The sequence below is a fragment of the Trypanosoma theileri genome (genome assembly GCF_002087225.1).
Source record: "Trypanosoma theileri isolate Edinburgh chromosome Unknown TM35_Tth_17_V1, whole genome shotgun sequence".
Taxonomy (NCBI): Eukaryota; Euglenozoa; class Kinetoplastea; order Trypanosomatida; family Trypanosomatidae; genus Trypanosoma; species Trypanosoma theileri.
Window position 1 is genome coordinate 298037 of NW_021639859.1, and position 22877 is coordinate 320913.

At 39.5% G+C, this 22877-nt stretch overlaps 9 protein-coding genes across 9 annotated transcripts; all 9 read right to left on the reverse strand.

Moving 5' to 3' along the window:
- Nucleotides 1-465: 465 nt before the first annotated feature.
- Nucleotides 466-1818, reverse strand: TM35_000172340 (uncharacterized protein; the record flags this gene model as incomplete). Its single annotated transcript, XM_029026313.1, has 1 exon — nt 466-1818. The coding sequence occupies one exon, from the start codon at nt 1816-1818 to the stop codon at nt 466-468; it is 1353 nt and encodes a 450-aa protein (XP_028882428.1).
- A 1718-nt stretch (nt 1819-3536) lies between these two features.
- TM35_000172350 (RNA polymerase-like protein) lies at nt 3537-4109 on the reverse strand (the record flags this gene model as incomplete). The annotated part of the gene is made up of 1 exon (XM_029026314.1): nt 3537-4109. The coding sequence occupies one exon, from the start codon at nt 4107-4109 to the stop codon at nt 3537-3539; it is 573 nt and encodes a 190-aa protein (XP_028882429.1).
- A 1277-nt stretch (nt 4110-5386) lies between these two features.
- Nucleotides 5387-7138, reverse strand: TM35_000172360 (uncharacterized protein; the record flags this gene model as incomplete). Its single annotated transcript, XM_029026315.1, has 1 exon — nt 5387-7138. The coding sequence occupies one exon, from the start codon at nt 7136-7138 to the stop codon at nt 5387-5389; it is 1752 nt and encodes a 583-aa protein (XP_028882430.1).
- A 1339-nt stretch (nt 7139-8477) lies between these two features.
- TM35_000172370 (uncharacterized protein) lies at nt 8478-9896 on the reverse strand (the record flags this gene model as incomplete). Its single annotated transcript, XM_029026316.1, has 1 exon — nt 8478-9896. One exon carries the CDS (start codon nt 9894-9896, stop codon nt 8478-8480), a length of 1419 nt encoding a protein of 472 aa, XP_028882431.1.
- A 972-nt stretch (nt 9897-10868) lies between these two features.
- On the reverse strand, nt 10869-12209 carry TM35_000172380 (ubiquitin hydrolase; the record flags this gene model as incomplete). The annotated part of the gene is made up of 1 exon (XM_029026317.1): nt 10869-12209. The coding sequence occupies one exon, from the start codon at nt 12207-12209 to the stop codon at nt 10869-10871; it is 1341 nt and encodes a 446-aa protein (XP_028882432.1).
- A 359-nt stretch (nt 12210-12568) lies between these two features.
- TM35_000172390 (Bardet-Biedl syndrome 9) lies at nt 12569-15112 on the reverse strand (the record flags this gene model as incomplete). The annotated part of the gene is made up of 1 exon (XM_029026318.1): nt 12569-15112. The coding sequence occupies one exon, from the start codon at nt 15110-15112 to the stop codon at nt 12569-12571; it is 2544 nt and encodes an 847-aa protein (XP_028882433.1).
- A 661-nt stretch (nt 15113-15773) lies between these two features.
- TM35_000172400 (putative ADP-ribosylation factor GTPase activating protein 1) lies at nt 15774-16823 on the reverse strand (the record flags this gene model as incomplete). The annotated part of the gene is made up of 1 exon (XM_029026319.1): nt 15774-16823. The coding sequence occupies one exon, from the start codon at nt 16821-16823 to the stop codon at nt 15774-15776; it is 1050 nt and encodes a 349-aa protein (XP_028882434.1).
- Nucleotides 16824-17341: 518 nt separating this feature from the next.
- TM35_000172410 (uncharacterized protein) lies at nt 17342-19624 on the reverse strand (the record flags this gene model as incomplete). Its single annotated transcript, XM_029026320.1, has 1 exon — nt 17342-19624. The coding sequence occupies one exon, from the start codon at nt 19622-19624 to the stop codon at nt 17342-17344; it is 2283 nt and encodes a 760-aa protein (XP_028882435.1).
- Nucleotides 19625-20030: 406 nt separating this feature from the next.
- Nucleotides 20031-22394, reverse strand: TM35_000172420 (uncharacterized protein; the record flags this gene model as incomplete). The annotated part of the gene is made up of 1 exon (XM_029026321.1): nt 20031-22394. The coding sequence occupies one exon, from the start codon at nt 22392-22394 to the stop codon at nt 20031-20033; it is 2364 nt and encodes a 787-aa protein (XP_028882436.1).
- Nucleotides 22395-22877: the final 483 nt, after the last annotated feature.

The following is a 22877-nucleotide window of genomic DNA, read 5'->3' on the forward strand; positions in this document are numbered from 1 at the left end:
AATAAAGAGATGAAACCTTAATCTTATTTCCTCTTTCGTTTTTTTATTTTTTTTTTTCTTATTTAGATATTCTCATCCTCAATCTCTTTACAGTCCTTGTTTCATTGTTTTTACGCATGTCAAAACACACTCCTCTTGAAGTTATTTCTTCTTCTCAAACATAATAATACCTATCACCGCCATCACCATTGCTTCTGCTATTATATTATTAGCTTTCTAAACATTCTTCTTATCATCGTTAACATCACACTCCTAAAACGCACACTTTCCATTTTATTTGAGATGATTTTTCCTTTTCTTTTCGATCCCATACCATCGTCGATCATATATTGCACCATACAAATAATAATTGCCTTCCACCTTTCCTTCCTTCCTTTCTATCTATCTATCTATATATATATATATATATATATATATATATATATATGCCTCTGTGTCTGTGCGTGTTATGGTATGGTGTTGGTGTCAGTGGGGGCCGGCAGCCCTTCTCTCAATCCACGCGTGCAGCACTCTTTCCGCCTCTCGCGGAGCCTGAAGGTATTCGCGGAAGAGCGGCTCATAGAGAAGTTCCACCGCCGAACACGCGCGGGCGCCATCTCGGTTGACGAGACATTTCCCGCATAGTGCCAGCAGCGGCCCCGCCTCCCGCACCCGTGCCCCGCTTGGGTCGTCGCGCCACAGCAGGCGGAGAATGTGATCGTGAATGTTGGCGTCCCAGTCGAGCACCGGCGCGGAGCCGTCGGCGTCGGTGTGGCGCTGCAGCAGCGGACCGCCGCCAAAGTCGTCCATCAGCCGCGCGTCGGCGAAGAGCGGGTCGACGCCTGTTAAGAGCGACAGGAGGGCGAGCGCGAGGGCCCACGTGTCGGCGCCGCGGCTGAAAAGACCGTGCGGGGACTGGCGGCTTAACGGCGGCAGACGGTGCGGCGCCATGCGGGTGTGAAGTCGCGAGGGCACAACAGTGGGCGTACTCTCATGAGAATTACAGTGCGAGTGGGAAGGGCCATTATTGTGATTGGAGTTCGACGGTGATAGCAACGGTGATGGGGATCGCTCAGGGGCGTGGGCGACAAGCTCAAAGTCGCATAGCCCCACACGGCCGGCGGTGGCATCGAGGAGAATGTTATCGAGATGAATATCGTTGTGTGTGAAGCCGCTGCAGTGCACGCCTTCCACAAGATGCGGTAATTCTTCATTTAGTGCGGTGATTGCCACCACCAGTTGAAATGCAATCGCCGTAATAACGGCGCAGGAATGAATTGGCTCAAATGACTGCCGTGAGCGGAGAGAGGTATCCTCATCGTCCATGTCATTTTCCATAGGAATACCTCCGCTGACGGAATTACAACCGGTGCCGCTAGCAAGAAGAAACTGTTTGAGACTATAGTCCTGCTGCATCATAAGAATACCGCGATCAACGCCATCAATTGAGACAATCGCCAGTGGTAACACCAAATATGGAACTTTACGACACAGTCCGCACTCCTCACCAGTGGTAAAGGAAGCGGCAACATCACTGGAAAATAGCACACGAATAAACTCCAGCTCATTTTCTGTGATGCTGACAGGGTACATCTTGAACGCCAAGGGATGGGCAGAGTGAAAAAGCGGTAGAAGGTCCTTGCCAATGCTGTACACCAGTGAACCACGGTCCCCACCATGTCCAATCGCACAACCGTACGTGGCCTGTGCACTGCGGTCACCGTAGATACGCGGCACCCCATCAATATCATCATCACAGTACGTCCAGCACGGTGAATCCGGTAAACGACCGCCGCTGCTCATGATGCTTTGGCCTGCAGTCTTCTGAATCGACATCATGACGTGAGGAACGTACACCTTTGGAGCCTTAAAGAAGATCTCTTTACTTCGTTTTCCTACTAAGAAGAGAGTCCCTCAGAAGCTGTGTGGGTGTGTGTGTGTCTGTGTGTTCCTTTTTATTCTTTTCTTTTCTTTTTTTTGTTTTCTTGTCCTTTTTATTCTTTCCTCTTTTTTTTTTTTTCTTCTCTTTTCTTTTTTTTCTTTTTTTTTTTGTTTTTGTTTTTTCGCTTTCCCTTTTCTTCTCTGCCTTCCTGCAAACTCGCCCTTGTCTAAGTTGTGCCTTTTTCTCTTTCCCTCAGTAACTACTATTTTTCTTTCTTAAATATGTAACCGACGGTAAACTACAAAACCCACACTCGACAAAACGAAAACACCTGCAGTCTGTCAACGGTTATGCCTATGCAGCTGGGGTTGCCTTCGCCCACGTTAGACTGTCCCGCCACTTACAGCTTCACCAAAGAAACAAACAAACAAACAAACAAACACACACACACACACGCCGAACTACGTCTACTGCTACAGCTACCAGTTGTACTTGACGTACTACAAGAACAAATCACATAGAACGAATAAATCAAGAAAAAAAAGAGAGAAAGAGAGAGAGAGAGAGAGAGAGAAAAAAAAAAAGAAACAAGCAGATAATTCATATGTAAAATAAAGAAATTCATACATTAAAACAACAACAATAACAAAAAAAAAGAGAGAGTATAAGCTGTGTTTTTATTCTTTTAAGAGATGGAATACATCGACAGAGAGAAAAAAAAGGGGTCAGCACAGCTGCGTCTGACGTGACAACCAATAACATCAAAAACAACCACACACAACAAAATCAGAAAAACAAATCTTCAGGAACAAAATCCCCCTATTGTGATCGTCTGAACTCCATCCAGAAAAAAAAAAATAATAATAATAAACCCACAATCACACAAACACAAACATCAATAAAACAAACAAATACTCATTGAAGAAGAGCATTCTTACGTATAACCTCAGGATTCACATCTGTGACTGTAAAACGACGGCCAGGTACTTCCCCCAAAGCTGCCAGCAGTATTCTCTCTTGTTGTTGCTTTCGCCGTGCGTGAAGCTCACGCTGATTTGCCCGGTACACACTGCACCATGCAGCTGCCAACACAGCCGCTACGGTCGCTCCAAGTAAAATACGCCGCCAATTATATGATGATCGCTTCGTGGGTGTCGTCCCATCACTATTATCCCCACCAATAGCGCCTTTGCTATCGGTATGGACCATCTTCTACACACACCCTTTTAGTTTATATATGTTTATCTTCAAAGAGAAATAATAATAATAATAATAATAATAATAATAATAAACACGCTTATTCTAGAGAAGAGTATGCTTAAGTATCTCTTTCTCGTATTAAAGTGATACACTTGAAACCCTCTCTACCAATTACTGTACAACAGTCACTCCCCACCACAAAACAAACGAAGAACTAAAAGATTAAACAAGTAAAAAAAGAGAATAGCGAATAAAAAAAAAAGGAAATAGTAGTTTAACCAAGTCCGATCAATAGCGATAGTGAGTTCAACACCATCACCAGAGAGTATACAATACACCTAGAGATAGAACAAGCGAAAAAAAAAAAAAAACAATAACAATAACAACATTATTAACAACAATGGTAGTAGTAGTAGTAGAAACGTCATTCGTTAGAAAAATAAGAAGTACACACTTATTCTTTACTGCTGCTGTCTTACAGCGGCCCGAGATATTTCCCAATCATACTACCAATGGCCACTACACCTTCCGACTGCGGAGTTTCGGCCACCACACGCACTCGCACAATCTCACCAGCCTTTACCGAACGTGAACCATCCTTTGTGATCCAAATTCCCTCCACACCATCACTCTCGTACACCCATTCGCTGCCCATCTGACCACGACTGATGTACATCTTTCCCACTCCCATCACATCACCCCACCAGCCCTCACGCTCTACTGTGACCACCATCAAATCTACAACCTCACCACGGTGAAGTTTAAACACGATAGCCTCGTAGTGTAGCAAGAAGGATACACTACCATCATCAAGCACGCGTCCCTCAAGAGTCTCTGTGTTGAGAATGTCAAGTACGGCAATAATAATGGCCGAGGAGCTTTGATCTGCCCGCACCACCTCCCCATCGCTCGTCTTCACAAGCGGCATTTGAAGGGGTTGACCCTCAACTGCATTACGAAGGTAACGTGCGAGATGACGGTGTAGGGTACGCTCCAAGAGATGGGGCTGGACCTTAATAATTTTCTGTAACTCCAGTTTGTAAAACATTAGACTGGTGAGAGACTATTGAAAGTTAACACCTATGAAAGTAACACAGCGCAGAGATATAATAAGAAGATCACTAGACCAAACACACACACTCACTCACCCAAACACACACAGCTTCTCCTCCCTTTTCCTCTATCCTTTATTATTACTTTCTTTTTTTTTTTTGGTTGGTTAAGGGAAAAAAAAAGAGTTAGAGAGAGAGAGAGAGAGAGAGAGAGTTATCATTAGCACTTCTTAGGGCAAACCAAAAGTGGAAACACAGGGTTAACGTGCGAATACCAACAAAAAAAAAGGAATGCAAAACAAAAGTGAACCCACAGAAAAACAAAAAAACAAAACAACAGCAACAAAAAAAAAGAGGTTTAACTTATCACTCTCTCAGAGTTTCTTCGATTGAAACCATTGTAAAGAGGTGGAAAAAAAAATTTGATGAAAATCTCCCTTTCACTCGGTCAACCTCAATCTCACCAATCAGATTAGTCAACATCACCTATCAGTTGATTGTTCATTGAAAAAGTTTTTTCTTTCATTTTTCATGTTTTTTTTTTTTTTGTTTGGCGGGTCTTCTTCTCCCTGTAACCCAACAGTTATTCGAAAAAAAAAAAACAGAAATAACGCTTTTGATATTGAGAAATCAAGCGACATAAAGGCCGTACACCTACAGAGAGACACAGACACACCCTTGCATAGAAACACCGCAAAAAAGGCATTTATTTCACCCCCAATTAAAAAAGAATACAAGGAGACAAACATCCAAATACCTTCACAAAATATATATTTATATAGTAAGGAAGTAAAAGAGTGAACAAGAAGAACAGAGCAGAGAAGAAAAAAAAAAGCACCATCTTAGTACATCAGCAGTTTCCTTTCAAATTCCCCCATCTTTTTTTTAGGGGGAAATCCTTTCAAAGGAAGTCAATGTAATGGTTTGAAAAAACAAAAAACCTCACCTTGTTTTTTTTTTTCTTTGAAAACAAGAAACTGAAGTCGAAGAATCAAGTGAATAAAAAATCCGTTTTTCTTTTTTTTTTTCTATAGGAGAGTAGACCCCATGTATGTATTTTTTCTTTTTTTCCTTTTTAGTTATCTTCCTTGCGGTCCACTCAAATATTTACAAGGAGAAGTTTTGGTTTTACATCCTACGTTCGTTTTTTTTTCTGTTGTTTAGTTTTTCGGTTTCGTCCTTCTTTACTAGAATAGAAACTTGAAGTAACAAATATTTTCTCATCGGCGATGTACGGATGAACCTCCAAACGATATATATATATATATATAGATTACTTGGAAATAGAATTGGAACGCCGCTGAGAATGATAGACGCGTAGTTGAATCTGTCGTTCTGTAAACACAGACTTTGTGTTATCCCATGTTAATATGAGTTCCCCGGGTGAATCGGATACATAATGTTCAGCGGACTCCGTTACCTTCGTGGCTGTTGAGACCACCTTCGTGTGGCCATCTAATGAGCACTGAATAAATACAGCGGTAAAGTTCACTTTCCCTCGTTTTACAATAAATTCCCATGTGATATCCTCATGGGGTTCCATATTGAATGAAATGGTGTGTTTCTGACGAGGGGCAACTACAATATTCTCTGTTCCATCACACCGCAGAAAGGGATCATGATGATTACCAGACGTCCGACTCGTACTTTCACTCTTACATCCACTATCGGCATTCGATGTTAGTGTGGAACTATTATCCGCTGATGCTGAGGTTGAACTAGTGGTACAATCACTTCCAAAAGTTAAACCGTTCAAAGGAACACAACCACCCACACAAGAACACGAACCTCCAAGAAATTGAGGAACTTTATCTTCATCAATCATTGAAATTAACACTTCCGGTGTTTTTTTCTTACTAACGCAAATAATTTTCCGTCGTAATCCTTGTTTGGCTGTTCCAAAGACTTTCATTACCCAATGTGAAAAAGAGATTCTTCCAGGGCAATTTACCAGAATTAATCGATGAAAAACTTCTGGATAATATTTTTCATCTAGTTTTATTATCTCTCGGCTTATTTTTCTAAATGAACCACCTATGAAATCTCGAATTCGTATTTTATTACAATCAATAACAACTGTAGCGGTTGTAATTCGACATTCCGATCTAATAGCTCCTTTTTTCTTTTCTTCTTCCCTTACATAATCACAGTATTTAACAATTTTACCAAGGAGTTCATTAGTGTACAAGTGATGGAGAAGCACAAGATTCTCTGGGCGTTGACGTAGTGGTGCAATCCGTTCTAAATCTTTATACATTTTCTTTGGTTTAAGGTATTGAAGACTACCATAAAAAACAGGATGACCTTCCTTATCCCAGTAGTGTATACTACTTGCATATTGACTTCCCACCATATCAAATATAGGTTGAAGAGCATGATGGTTATTTAAGTATTCAGAAGAATTTCTATGAGTCCCACCATTCTCTGTGGCTTTGTCTTCCATCACTGTTTCAGCTGTAGGGAGCTTTAGGGTACTGCACACTGTATCATTTGTAAATCCACGTAATGGAATAAGCGAGGGGAATAACACGATATTGTCTAATTTATGTTGTTTTCGAAAGGAATTTGTTTTTAATATCATTTCCATCGCATCATCCACATTATAGGAGTTAGCCACCAAATATTTTTGGGCAAGAATATAACGTGTATCAGCATTACCACAATTATAAAATTGCGGGAAATCCTCAAACGATACCATATCTTCACTGGTTACCGCTCTCTTTCCCTCAGGATCTCCCCCATTATTATTATCATTATTATTAACATTATTATTCTCATAATTGCTGTTTTCCTTGCTGATGCCACTCTCAGGAGAACTACGGCTTTGACTTCTGCTGCCTTCTGTTTCCGTCATTCCGCCGCCACTTCCATTCCGTTGCCGGCCGTACTGTTCAATGCGGCGCAGCAACGCCAGCACGAGGGGATCCCCTGCGGGGGCGATGTGGACCGTCTCCTCCCGCTCTCCCGCCTCCAGCAGGAAAATATCTTTTTCCTCCTCCTCCTCCTGTCCACTCATCATCATCATCTTTGTTCGTTGTTATCCGATATTGATATTGATATTCTTGCTAACGTCTCCGTCACGCACTGGCAGGGGGCATCAATAAAAAGAAAGAAAAAGAAAGAAAAATAAAGAAAAAAGAAAAGTAAATGGAAATGAAGCAATTCACCCCAGGAAAACAAAGAAACAAACAAAACAAAACAAAACAAAACAAAGCAAAAAAAAAAAACATCTATGAAAGAATAAAATAGGAGAGGAAATATTGAAACAATTCAGACTTCCCATCACGATCGGGTAAGTTCAGTTACTACAAATGCTTGCTTTCATACCATTAGAGTATGAGTAGCTAAAAAAAAAAAAAAAAAAAAAAACGCAATTAAACAGAACTAGAAAAAAAAAAAAAGAGTATGCAGGAAATAGAAAAAATGGAAGACAACAATATCCCTAACGTGAAGAAGAATAGTACACAAATACATATTCACACGTAGATAATAAGGACATCCCCCACGTTGAAAATGGTATCAGAAATTAATAAATGAGTCTTTTTGTTTTATATCAAAATGGTGTACTGTATTAAACACTGAAAGCAACATAAAGCTGAATATATTTTCTTCATTTTGAACAGTCACTTAACTAATTCTACTTATCAAGTAAATCACTTATTCATACTCAGAAACACTTGTCCTTCTTTTTTGCACACACTCATTGGTATTGAAAACGAATGCATAACTGTATCATATACTAGAGGAAAGCAATAAAAACCGAATAAAAGAATTCACCCAAAACTTTTATATAAGAAGAGAAATCAGTTTTTTTTTTGTTTTTTTTTTTTCGTTTTCTCCTGAGGGAATACTTGCTCTTTAATCTTTACATACACCATAGACCTCAGTTTTCGATATACATGGCCGAGGGCGTATCTACATAGTAAAGATTTATAAATATAAATATATATAAATATAAATATAAATATATAAATATATATATATTCCCTCACGTCCAAGAGAAAACGAAGTTATACAAAACCGTATCACCAAAGGAGAATAAAGGAAAAGAACCACAGAGTACTAAAATAAGAAAAAGAAGAAGAAATGTAAAAAAAAAAAAAAAAATGGGGAGACACAGTTCGGTTTTTTTATTCCCCTACCCTTAGTTGGACCTTACTGAATTTTAATCTCCACGGAAAATGAATGTAAACTGGATGGGTTGGTATTCCTCTTCCATACAACGAAAGACACATGTACATGGCGTCAAACGGAAATATACGTATATATTCATATATATTCATATGTATATGTATATATATATATACCCATATACATGTATGTCCATGAATATTCAAAGAAGAGAATTAAATATAAAAAGAGTTTCATGGAGTTAATAGCGCGCCTGTGGTAATACACCTTCGGTAAACACGTAACTGTACTTGCTTACTATGGACCCAAGAGGATTGATTATCCCACTCAAGTCTTAGTATACCTCGCTTAACTGCGGCAAAACAATCCATATCTCTCTCCAGTTTACTTGATTTGAGTTCCTGTTCAAAAAACTTGTCTGTAGTACTTGACTTTCGATTATCTGCAGACTTTTTTGAAGACTTTGAACGTTCTTGACCTTCATCTTTCGATAACTCCATATCCTCTTGAGCCCGAAAAAAAACACGAAAATGAATATCTGAGGTATGTGTACTACCACCCTTTCTACACACAAACTCCCAACGTCCTTCTTCTTCTTCTTGGAGTTCCAACTCCACAACGTGTGTTTTTCCAGGAGAAATAGAAATATCTACTGTGAGTGGCATAGAACCACAAATGTGTTCCACATTTTTGCATTTACAGTCCACACCTGGTGCACAACCACCTGGACACTCACAAGATCCACCCAATATTTTTGGTATTTTATCTTCATCAATGACTTTCTTGAGTACATCCAGGGATTGAGCCTTAGAACAAAAGATTACTTTTTGTTGAGTATTCTCATCAATAGATCCTTTCAGTAAACCAAAAGCATACATGACAATAGAAGGACAATTAATAACAAATAAACGATGCAAAGTTTCAGGGAAATATTCCTGATCCATATTGAATATTCCACGTACCACGTCAATAATTTGAGATCCAATCATTCCCATATTAAGCCCTTCTGCATCCAATACCACAGTAGTACCAAGAATACGACGGCCTCCTTTCTCCACACTCTTTATATCTGCATAACGTACAAGACGCTCTTGCACAAAATTCATATAGAGATGGTAAGAAAGAAATATATCCTTAATTTGACTACCAACAGGTGTCACTCGACTAATTGATTTAAGTAATCCTTTCACATCACAGCGACCAGAAAAGTCGTACAAAACAGGATGACCTTCCTTATCCCAGTAGTGGTACCCAGTACTGTAGTAGGGAGTCATAGCAAGGTAGCACATATCGACTTCTCTTTGTTCTTCTGCGCAAGGCTCATTTAATGTCTTCATGATGTCATTCTCATCATACCCGCGCAGATGAAAGGCACAGGGAAACAAAGGTACTGAATCCGCATTATGTTCTTCTCGAAATTGCATGGTCTTGTTAACCATTTCCATCGCCTTTGCGGTATTCCATCGACGGGCCTTGAGGTACTTGTATGCAAGGATACGTCGATCCTCTTCGTTAGAGCATTTCATGAATTGAGAAGGATACGAACCACCATAGTGTTTGGAGATATCTTTAAGGAACGATTTTACGATCTTTTCCTGTTCCTCAGAGAGAGTATCCATCTCGGGGATAGAAACTGGAACTTTGTCGGCCATTAATACAGTGCTTATTGGATACTTACAAGAGTAGATCTTACTTGTAGTTCTATCAAGGGTAGATGAGTTGGAAAATGATAAAAAAAAAAAAAAAAAGAGCAAGTAAGTTTTTTTTCTTTAAATTATTATTTGGTTTATATACAAAATTCACAAAAAAAAAAAAGAAAAGAAATCCATTTTCATTCAAATAAATAATGATTAAGACGGAATATACGCACAAACAAAAACGGGCAAACACCACGTAAACAGAAAACATTAACATACATAATATGCCCCTGGGTTCGGTCTTATACCATGTCTCTAGGAAGGGAAATTGATGAGAAAGGAAAAGAAGAATTTTGTTCAGTAAACCCAATATCCCTATTTGAATGATTATCTTTCCAGTCTTTACAAACCACTAAAACCCCACCACCCTACAAAAAAAAAAAAAAAGAGATCACAGAAATAAATAAAAAAAATCCCCTAAATAAAAGCAAAAAAGATACGACATACAAATTCGTATGCCTAACACTTACGGAGTGTATATCTTTTGGGATTCTCTGTTATCTTTCCAGATCTCCTCCGTATGGAGAGGAGTGAAATTTCGGTGGTATGCGAAAAGAACAAAAAACACACAGTCGACAAACTCCAACATAGTGTTTTCTGGAAAAAAAGAAAATCAATCAAATCATCTGAAGGGAAATTGGGGTTCAAATGAACAAAAAAAGAAAAAAAAAACTTTTCCATTTATTTAGCCCTATCTTGCTCGCAGTTTTTTTTTTTTTTTTCCACACAAGTTTTTAATAAATAAATAAATAAAAAGGTCAAACAAAAAAAAACAAGTGAACTGCCTAGCAAAAAAGAGAGACAAGGAGCACCGCAATGTTCGGTAAACACCTCAAGATCGTTAAATTAATTGTTTTTTTTTTTCTTTCAAAAAAAAAAAAGATAAGATAAAAAGAAGATTAAAAAAAAAAAAAACAAATTACATAGTCATCGTCTTCGCATGTACACCAGGAAATAGACGGCCTCCGTTTCCAACGCCTCTCGCATGGTAACAGTGGTTATCTTAGCATCATTGCATAGTGTTAACAAATCATTCCCACCCTCCGTCCTCACTCCTGGGGTGGCAGCATTGGTGAGATAAGTGACATAGTGTCCACGCTCTGTCGCACGGCCGCGATGTGCAATAAAACTAACAAGATCGTATGTTCTCAATGAATTGCTTAGAGTAGCATCCGAACAAGTTGATTTAGGTAGTACTAACGTTTTGGAGAAACGTACTATATTATCGAGCTTAACATATTCCCCTTCTGCAGTTACAGCCCATCGTCGTAATTGCAGAAAAAGAACATTTGGCAATTGTCGTAATTTTAATGTTTTTAACAAATCCTTTTCACGAGCATCGTCATGTACTCGTTCTGTTTGTAGTGTTCGTTCTAACGCAACCTCAAGGCTGCAATCCGCACCAAAGCAAACGTCTATTTGTAGTACAAAGAAACTTTCAACCACCACAGAGGCAAAGTTTTTTGTTTTACTCTTTCCTTTTAAATGACTCTCTAGTGTCCCACCAAAAAGAGAATCAAATAAGATGGAACGTCCTTCCTCGGAATGTTCCCGTACAGATAGTTTCTCTTTACCCTTCACAAATGTCCATCCCTTCGTATCAACAGAATCTGTACATAAAGAATACTTATCCGTCTCACATAAACCTGAATCTCGGCAGTGTTGCTCCAATCCACATAATTCGGATCGAATGGTCTCAAGTATGCGGTGCAAAAATTCAGGTGCATCCTCTTGCATGGTCCCATCCATTCTTCTAACGCCCAAATGAGTGGAAGAAGAAGAAGACGTTGTCGGTGTATTCGTCATTACAGATAAACGTGGTGGTGCGATGGATTGCATTGCCGGTTTTGTCCAGTATGAGAGAAACCACTTGCCTAAGGTGCTAAGCAAAGGACACATCTCCGATACACTGATGGCAGAGACAGCTAACTGCGCAAACGGAGGAGTAAACACCAACGCTTGCAAAATGGCATTTATAAAACAAAAATTACTGTTATTTATCACACCTCTCGCAGGCGGGGGATGAGAAAAGACGGTAACAAAAGGACCATGCCGTATCTTCTGTGAAGAAGAAGAAGAAGTACTAGTTGTTACCAGAGAAATATACACATCCTCCAAATTCAAGCCAACAACAGCTACATTGCGTATATCAGTTGACTTCACACTACCTTTCTGCGTGGAATTATTCCCTCCACCTCTTCCTTTTTTTCGTGTTTTCGGTGTGGCGGCCATCGAACCCGGTGGACCACTCACCGTCGTGCTCGCCATTACTGTCTTGATAAGTGGCAGTATACACACACACACACACAGAAACAAACACACCACTCAAAGAAAAAAAAAAAAAAAAGTGATCGTAAATAAGTGATCAAAGAAACAAAAAAAGAAAAGAAAAAAAAAGGCATTTGATATGATGTTAACAAGAAAAGGCAAAGAAAAAAAGCTAGAAATCCAATTCACAGCATTAAATGATGGGCGTAAACATTTAGCAACACCCACATAAACACACGGAGAGTGAGAAGAACGAAGAAAAAAAAAAAAAAGAGAGAGAGAAAGACATACAAAACAGAAATAAATAAATGGGATTTCCACAGATTTTTCTTGTACCTTTCTGTTTTATATTCGTTCATCTATGAAAATGTGACCAATGACCCGGTAAGAATTTTCTCAAAAAGAGTACCAATACGTTTTTTTAAACGTCCTCCATCAAGGTTTACAGCAAGTTGATCATTACCACTAGATGTTGATTTAACAGTCCGATTAAGAGAACCCTGTAAAAGACGTTCCAAAAGTGTATCTGTAATTTCTTCCCAACCAACATCATTATCAGAATTAATCTCACAAGTAAAGATAGACTCAAGAAGACGAATATCATCTTTTTTTTTCAGAGTTTCTTGGCATTTTATCACTAGCATCAATACAACCAATCTAGAACAACAACACAACATAGCACATGCCTGTCGAAGTCGTAACATGGTAGAAGTAACCGTATCCGTACATTTTTGTAAATTGTTGTAACTCTCTTCTAAAAGTACATCCATCGTACCAACAGGTGCAGGATTACGCTCTCGAAATAGTTCCAATAGACGTTTTTGTATTACTCTAAACATTTGGGCAGCTTTCGATAAAGCTTCTTGTGCTTCTGTCATTTCCTTCCTCACATCAATATGGGTTTCGATAACGCGATAATAATTCTCTAAAGGAATAGGATCAGGAACACTAAGTTTTACTTCTGGGCCATAGTAATCATACAATCTTCTACGAAGTTCATCAGCAAGAAGCCAAAGAGCTTCCATAGTGGAAGCTTGTAAACGAAAACGACTCGCATTTTTTGAAACCAAAATAGTGGCATCAGCACCGTTAGTGTAAACAACTGTAAATATGTTTTCTGATATATGGGAAGAGTACGTCATATCTGAAAAGATTTCTAGCAAAGAAGGTGGTTTTTCCTTATCTGTGTTAAGTTGCATAACAAAATAAGGATTTTTCACAGGTGGACTAGGTCGAGCTACAAGAGAAAAAGGAAGACGTACAATGGCGTTCGTAGTACAACTTACACCTTCAGCGTTTGTGTACATTACCATAGCATTTACATCTAAGGAAGAAGGTATAATCATATCCTTAACATCTAAAGCATTAAATCGAAAAGGAATTTGTGTCATCCCTTCAGCTGGAATACCTTTAAGAATGCTTTGTTGTACATTAACCTTTATTGGTTCCACTACTTTTACAATTACAGTCACTTCTCCTAGAATATCCTTCTTACTATCATTGCGTAGTGTTAATGTTGATACGGTTGTACCCTCTTGTCCTTCTGTAATAGCTGTTGGTGATCCCCAGGATGCATGTACGGTTGTCTCCACATGCACTTCATTCTTTACAGATACTGTTTCATTGTTACTTGCCTGTTTGATAGCATGTTGAACACGACGTAGTTCACTTTCCATCTCTGCATATTCCGTCTCTCTACTCTCTAGTGGTTGAATAGGATTTTCTTCAGGGTCTGTACCTAAATAATTAACAGCCACAACTCCATCGGTACTAAGGGAAACAATAAATCCATTTGTCTTAAATAATTCTGAAACAACAAGGCATTGTGGAGCACCTGATGACATCTTCGCACTCCACTCAAGAGACATATCCGAGTAAACATTTACAGATCCTCTTATAGTACCAATAAGAAGGTTACATGCATCTACACTTGGGAGAGGGTATGAAGTTAGACATAATCCTTCCACATCTAAACGTTTTGAATAACGTAATTCACCATTTAAAGATAGAACAAATAGAGTAAACTGACATAATAATACAATATCGGAATCATCTACATCAAGTCCACGTGTATGACGACATACTTCAATAGCTACAACATCTTCTCCTAAAGAAAAAGTCCATATTGGTGAAATATCATCCACTTTTTCCTTTAACGCTTCTCCTTCTCCTCCTTCTCCTTCTCTTTCATCATTTTCAGCATTTCCGTTATCTCGCATCCCTTGTTTCACAGAAGTACTAGTAAGACTTGAAAATGTATAGCAAACAAGATTCATAGCAGAATTATTTGTAATAAAATAATCTCGTTGAGGAGAATACGCTAAACATCCTGGTAATAAAAATTGTGTACTTGGTATAAAACAGTGAAGGACAATCATATTATGATCTACTATAGTGAGTTGTCCATTCATAGACTGTACACACACCATTTCATGCCCTGTACGACCAAATGTACCGTAGGTAAAATTATATGAAGTGTGTTTTAGTCTTGCCTCGTGATACATACCAAGTCGATAAGAGACATCTAAAGCTCCACCCACAGTTTCCTCCTCATTCATTGTTTCTTTATCACGCAACACTCGGGCAAGCACGAGTCTCTTGGGAAACAAAATTGCCAGTAAATTGCGAGCCGCTCCTCCCATCACCGGCTCCAGTGGTCGACACGCCACTTGCAAGATCGGCTCACCAAACTCCCGTTCAAAGAGTGTGTCCTCCGGCTGGGCGGCGCCCTTCTTTGTGGGCCGCAGCACCCGCAGCAGGCCGCTGAAGGAGCCGAGGATGATTTCATTTTCACCGGCGGCGTCGTTGTCAACATTCCCCACAGCCAGCGCAGAGGTGTGACTGAACTCCTCACCGTGGTAATTGCTATACCAGTGGTCACGCAATTTAAATAGGGACCCCATCTTCCACTTCCTAGATGGCGTTTCGAGGAGTTAAGAAGAAAAAGAAAAAAGTGAAGAAAAAAGAAAAATGAAAAGAAATTTTTTTTTCTTCTATTTTACCTTTTCATAACACAACTTCTACTTCTCCATATATATATATATATATATATATATATCCTGTTTTAAATTTAATAAGTACTCCATCATGGAGATTTGTACGATGTGGATCAATGTCGCAATCAAGAATACATAAATGCATACTTGTGTTAACATGAATAATCATATATACACCAGCAACTCACAATAAATGGAAAACGAAAAAAGAAAAAAAAAGAAACTTTCTCACTTTATTAATAATTGTTTCCTCCAAAACATCTCCATATCATCACCCGACTCCTTCTTTTTCTTTCTTTTAACGAATACCTTTCAACGTATAAACTTGTATATAAACTTTTTATCAGGTGTTGGTGTGTCTGATAAGAATATGGATACCTAATTATTTTATTCACTGTTTCAAACCATATTATTCGAAAGACCTTCACAATATATATATATATATATATATTTTTGTTACACTTCTTCTTTTTTTCTTTCTTTACTTCTTTTGTAAAAAGAAAAGTTTTTCCTTTTCTTTTAAACTTACTCCATCAGAGAAGAAAAAAAGGCAAATGAAGGGTTTTGATTACTCATCCCAAGCCCATTCACCACTGTCTTTCCTCTTTAATGGTGCCCTACTATTATTAGCTTTCAAAGTATTTTCAGGCACACCTCCTTTCTGTGCTTGAGACTCTGGCCAAAAGCTTTCTTGCTGCTGGTTTGTGTTATCAGTGCTTCGGGATACACCAGTAAAACCTGATGATAGAGCCATCGTGCTACCCTGCTGTGCGGAATTAGAAGTTCCACGTGTCCCTGATGGAGCGACATCATTCTCTTGTGCTGCCATTCTAGCTTTTGCAGTGAGACCTGTTAAACCATCATCATCATTTCCTGCGGCAATAGTTGTGATTTTAGATGATAATTGGTTTGCGTAGTCCGATACTGTAAACCATCCTGAGGCCAACTTTGTCTTCACATCGTCCACATTGGTATCTCGAATAAGTGTACGCGCCTGTGAACTTGCCGTCTCCGCCAGTTCTGTCGTTTTCTTCGAGAACGTGGCCCATCCACTTGCAAGGGAATTATACCAATCACCGCCTCCCGCATTATTGTTGTTGTTGTTGCTATTCCCCATACCAGTGATTGGACGGTGTTGCTGCGGTGCCTGCAGCGGCACACCGCCGGCTCCCCGTTGTTGTTGTTGTTGTTGCCGCAAGCGATCGTACCACTCCGGTGGGGTCCACGTCTCTTCGCTGAACGGCTGCCCGAGCGCCTCCGCTTCTAACATGGCGGCATAGCGGAGGGCGGCGAGGGACTCATATCGGGCTTGAATGGGCAGACGGGGGACATCATGGCGCTCAAAGTACTCGCGAGCCCGGCGATTACCACCGAGTTGCATTTGTTTTAACTTCTCCGGACGCCAATTCGTCCATCCATCCATTGTGGAGCTCCGCACAAATGAGAGGTGCACGCCGAGGCTTCTGTGAACACCGCTACAATCAAGACAGATGAAAATACCATGATGCACATCACACCACTGGGGATTTGGTGAACCGCATTCAAAACACTTTTTACATTCACTATCACGTGCAATAATATCAGCAAACACCTTTGTATCCTCCTTTGAATGTGTCATGAGTTCCCTTTGGGTCTAGAACTTCTTTGGTTGCTACTTTTCTTTTTTTAAATATTCTTTCGCTTTATTTCTAACCACAGTGGATCGTGTGAGTGAGTGAGTGAGTGAGTGAGTGAGTGTGTATGTGAGTCGTACAACCTCTTAAAGAAGAATAACAAAAGCAAGGTCACAACAACAACAACAAGAAGGGAAAAAAGATAATAATAAAAAAAAAAACAACAAAAACAAAACAGTTCCACTACTCACGAGAGTTCTACTTTCCATATATAAATATATCATAGAAATAATGGCGACAAAAAAGAAATTTGAAAATACTTTCCATATTGGTGTTTTGAGGTACTGCTAAAACATCCCAGTGTGCAGGTACCATAAAAATTGCTTACATACGTCAACGAAATAATAACAATAACAACAACAAAAAAAAAAAAAAAAAACACCCACACATACATACAGAAACAGAGAGAAAAATGAATAGGAGAAAGTGTCTGTGCCTGTATATATATATGGCTAAGCGAATCCTACAATCTCCTACTCGTGGATGACGCTGGACTCCTAGAAGACCTCCTGGAACGAGAGCTTTGAGCTCTCTCACTCCTATCTGTTTTTTCACCCGGATTCATTCCTCTCGCCATCCTGGAAATTTCATTCAGTGCTGCTTCACGTGTCTTTTTATTTCCCTGAAGTATTGGCTTCGTTTGCTGCCACTCTGTGCGGTATTGTATAAGTTGATCCCGATCATCCTTCTTGCGACGTTTTTCCATCTCCATTGTTTCTGGTGAGGGAGACGAAGAAACGTCAAATTCACTGCGTCCTCCAGTTCGTTTCTTCCCATCTTTTTCTTTACCTTCCTTATGTAAAGAACCTCCTCCTCCTCCACCTCCTCCAGCACCACCTACCCCACCAATTCGGCGTTGAAAATTAGCCTCTTTCACTTCTAGATCACAAATACGAGCTTCATATACCTGTCGTAAGAAACTGATCTTTGCCGCAAACTCTGGTCGAACACTATTTAATTGATCTTGTAACTTCTTTACCCTCTGTTCTTGTTCAACCACAGCAGCATGTACCTTATCATCTGTAGAGTGCCCTCTGTCAGTATGAGATATAGCGGAAAGAATAGAGCTATTTGCTCCTTCAATTTCATGTGTACCTCGCCGTGCTGTGGACACTGATGTTGTAGTACTCTGTTTAAGAGAAGCATCACCTGTAGGAAGTAGTGCTTTTTCAACTGATTTATCAGGATCGAGAAATTCTCCAAAGGTTTCATCCACTTCACGAGGTGTAGTAGAAAGTGATAGAGTAAGAGTCTTAAGAAATGCATTTATTTCATTCTCAAAGTTCAGTGTCTCATCTAATCCTTCCATAGAACGTTCTAACGCTTTAACCATATCTACAACATTATATACAGTTTGAAATGGTATTTTATTTCCGGTAAGAGAGTCTCGGGATGTAGTATCCATATGGAAATATCCAGATTGTTCATTAATAGGAGATTCATAATCCGCAGAGGTACGTTGTGGACCTAAAAGAGGTGGCATTTGCGTTACTGGTGAAGCTGATGGTAAAGAAGGAGGACCACCGGTAACAACCGAATCATCATCTGGATTTTCACTCGTCTTTTGATTTCGTAGTGTGGCTAAGGTCTGTCCTACTTGATATTGTTGAGTGGAAATACGTCCAATACGATCCACAAAAGTAACAGCACCAGGAGGGAATGTTACTCCTAATCGTTTTCTTAATTCATCCATAACTCGTTTCATGTCAACAACAACAGCTTTTCCTCGTCGCATTTTACTATTTTGAATATCATATAAACGGATATGCTGCAATGAAAGATAAAGAATATTTTTTCGTTCATGTAAGGCATTCATAAGTTCTTGTGCCGTTTCCGCTACAATACCCTTTACAGAAGAAAAACGACTAATAAGTTGCTGAAAATTATTTTCCACCTGTTTTAACTTAAAACGAATACTTGGTTCCTTCGATATCTGTGCATCAGCACCTCTTCCAGTTGCAGTTGCGCCTTGTGCACAACTTATAACAAGTTCTCGCACATCATTAATAAGAGTACGAGAGTGACGCAACTGATCGCTTAAAGAATCCATTGTTTGACGAAAGGTAGCTTTAGTGACATTCATACGATCTTGATTCTCAATCTCAGTAGTAACCCGCTCATACGCATCTTTACACTGACGATGAAGATCTTTGTTAAGTTGCGAGAAAAGTAACGCCATTTGATCCTCAAGACCACTTGTCTGCAGTTGCAGTGCAGTATTTCGTGTTTCTAGTAAATCCACCGCACGACTATGATTCATTGCGACACGGCCAACATCGTCTAACATGCGCTGCAGGCGATCCCGATCTTCCACGGCTTTGGCGCACTCTTTCCTTACTTCAATTAACTCACGACGCAACACTCGTAACTCGGTGAAATGAAAATCCTCATCCGCATGTTGCTCGGCAAAGGTAACAGCAAAGAAGCAAGCAAGCAGACGACCTAACTCTGCCGTACGACGAAAAAGTTTAGATGATATTAACAGCATATCGGTTACAGGCAGAGTTGACGGGAGTTCCTCTTCCATCTTAAAGAGAACATCCTTAAAGGATACCACATCATATACAGAGCAGGCAACTTCTTTCATAGCATCACGAATTACATCACGAAGTTTACAGAGATCATGAAACTGTTCACTTGCGAGTTCCTCTACATGCGCTGTGGTATCCTGGCAGTCGGGTGGAAATGAGGCTTCGGTCTGCACTGCCTTACTTACCACTACGCGACGCCGAAAGGTAGGCGGCATTTGTTTTTTTTTTTTCTTTTTTTAATTTCTTTCTTTCTCTTTTTGTCTATTTAATTATCGGTTGTTTCTGAGTGTAAACTCTCGTTCCGATTATGGATCGACTAAATATAAATATAAAAAGAAAAAAAAAGTAATAACACCAATAAATAAGATTTGCAATTAACTCCATTATTAACCAAAGACAAACGTCAAGGGAAATAAAGATAAGAAAAAAATAAAAAGAAATTTTATAAACATATATATATATATATATATATATATATATATATTCCAAGAGAAAATTTGATAAAAAAAAATCATCTCTCTCTCTCTATTCTCTCTTTATCCCCCATTCCACCAACCTAAACGATATTGTACATGTCGTTTTTTTTTTTCTTCTTTTATTTTTTATGCCAAATACCTTTCGTTATAGCAGTCCTTCAAGTTCTTTAGCAGGATCCCAAAATAAGTCGCGCTTCATAGAGTCCGAAACAACTTTTCTTCCTTCTGCATACTCAAGTAAAATACCTAGGGTACTTGCAGCTGGTGCTACATAATTTGCTTTCATTTCTTCCAGGACATCATACATGGCACCATCTCCTGATGGAGCAAAAATTCGAAGAAGAGTATTATAAGTTGTCATATCAGCAGGGACACACTTTGTGCGAAGCTCATCAAATAAGAGTTTCGACTCTTCTACTTTTTTATGAATAGAAAACATTTCTAACATGACATTGTAGCAACCAGTATCAGGTTCAATGAATTGAGATGCTCTCATGCTTGCAAAAAGTTTTTCCAATTCTTCATACTGTTGTTGACGTAAATAATACTGAAGGACGAGATGATAACACTCTGTATCAGCTTTAGGGATTGTACCATCAGTAGAGTTTAATAATAAATGAAAGATATCCAATAATGTGGAATCCCCTACTTCTAAATAAACTCGCATAAATTCATGATAATGTTGAATGGTGATGGTAATTTTACGCTGTTGCATAGACTGCATCAATTGTGCCGCTGCCTCTGTATCTTTCGTCTCTCTGTATATCCGCAGCATCCACTCATATGTCTCTGCGTTTGGTGTGACTTGACTGTAGGTGAGATACATGGAGGCGAAGAGTTTCTCCGCCTCCTCGTGCCGGCCCATCCGCAAATACCCGCGCAGGAGAATATTGAAGGTGTCCACGTCGGGCCGCACCCCGAAGAGACTCACGCCGAGCCGCATTTCCTCCACGGCGGTGATGAGGGCCTCGTCGCCGCGGGCCGCGAGAAGTCGGAGGTACGCGTTCACAACTCCCCCGTCCGCCGGCCACGCCCGCAGCACCGCGAGGCCCCACGCCGCGTCGCCCGTCGCCTCGCAGACCTCCTCGAGCAGCAGCGCCAAGTCGCGGTCCATCGCCAGACCCTCCGCCGTCATCACTTTGTAGAAGTGCGCGCAGTGCTCGGCGAAGCCCAACTGAAGACAGGCACGAATAATAAGACGATACGTGTCAATGTTGGGTCGCATCTGACGGGCCGCAATGCGTGCCGGTCGCTGGGGATCCTCCATTCCCATCACCTCATCAAGGGAAATAGGGGCATCTGTGCTGAGATCACTTTTAGAGTCTTCTTCATTCTTTTCACCGATTTCCTCATGCATCCATAACATGGCTCGCTTTCGTTTCGCCTCACGCTTCTCTTGTAATTGTAACTCTGCCTTATTCTTGGCGTAGCGCTCTTGCATAGTTCGGTATACACTAAACACCCGGTGATCTTCACATTTTAAAAGTACAGTCATAATTTGGTTAAACGTAAACGTATTGGGTTGTACACTCATAGATTCCATTTCCAAAAAAAGAGTCGTTCCTAATTCAGCAATGGCTCTTTTCCCATGTTTTCGTTGTTCAAAAGTTCTACGAATATGTCCATGAGGACCACGACCCATTATATATTCTATTCGATTCTCTACCATACATAAAAGTGTATTATAAGTAACAACATCTGGAAGTAAACCACGTTTCTTCATCTCTTCAAAGGTTTGAAATGCACGATCATAGTCACCATTAGTTTGTGCAGCTTTGATAATCATATTATATGTTCTAACCGTAGGTTTAATACCTTCATTTATCATTTCCTGAAATACCCGTAAAGTTTCATCATAAGGTGCACTTTCTACTAAAACACTCATAAGGCAATTATACGTATTCGCATCAGGTGTCACACCATTTTGTTTCATTTCTTCTAAAAAATAAGAAGCTTGGGCAACATCTCGCACAGCCGCACAGAAACCTAATAATGTATCATATGTTGGAGAATCAGGTACTATATGCATCAAATCACGTAACTGTTTGTAGAGTAAAAAGGCACGATTATACTGTGCCTTCCGTTCACATGCACGAAACAATAGTTGGTATGTAGTAAGATCAGGTTGAACGCTACTATTTTCCTTTAAAGATTCTTCCTTGATCTCTTCATAAAGTCTAAAGATAATGTCATCAGGAAATGACACCACACGCTCCATGAGCAAATTATATGTTACTACATTTAAAGGAATTGCTTCTGCATGCATTCGTTCTAACACAGCGTTTACTAATACACGACTATTCTTTTCACGTCTCTCCTTTAAAAGGGCGTTAAAGCTAGCTGTGTAGGGTGGACAGGCGAGAACGGCTTCACGATCTTCGTCCCGTTTGGCGCTCTCTAAATCAGTGCGTTGCTGCACAGGCCGGGGTTTATGCCGCACAATACGTGTTTCCGTGCCATCAGGACGTTTGATATATACTTGGGCAGCCGACTTTGTTGCCGGCGGCATTTTCTCTTACTATTTTATTTTACCTCTTATTATTATTATTATTATTATTATTATTATTATTATTATTATTATTAACAATGGATATCATCGTGTGAAAGAGGTCAACAAATATATAAAAAAGAGAAGAAAAGAGAATAAATATTGCTCTTATACACACAAACACACACAAAAATACAGACACATGTACACACATAAATATAGAGAAAGAGAGAGGTAAAACTGTATAAATAACAGATGAATAGATCCAATAAATAAATTGGAAGTAATAAAACATTGCAATGATAGTAGCCAATAATAAAAAGAAAAAGCCAATAATCGAACAAGTGTTTGGTTCTTTCTCTCTTTTTGTTTTCTCTTTATTATCTTGCAAAGTAAGAACAGTGAAAGAAAAACAGAGAAAACAAAAAAAGGCCATATATATATCTTTCCCTCTCTCTCACTCTCTCTCTCACTCTCTCTCTCTTCTCTGTCCGATCTCCTTAA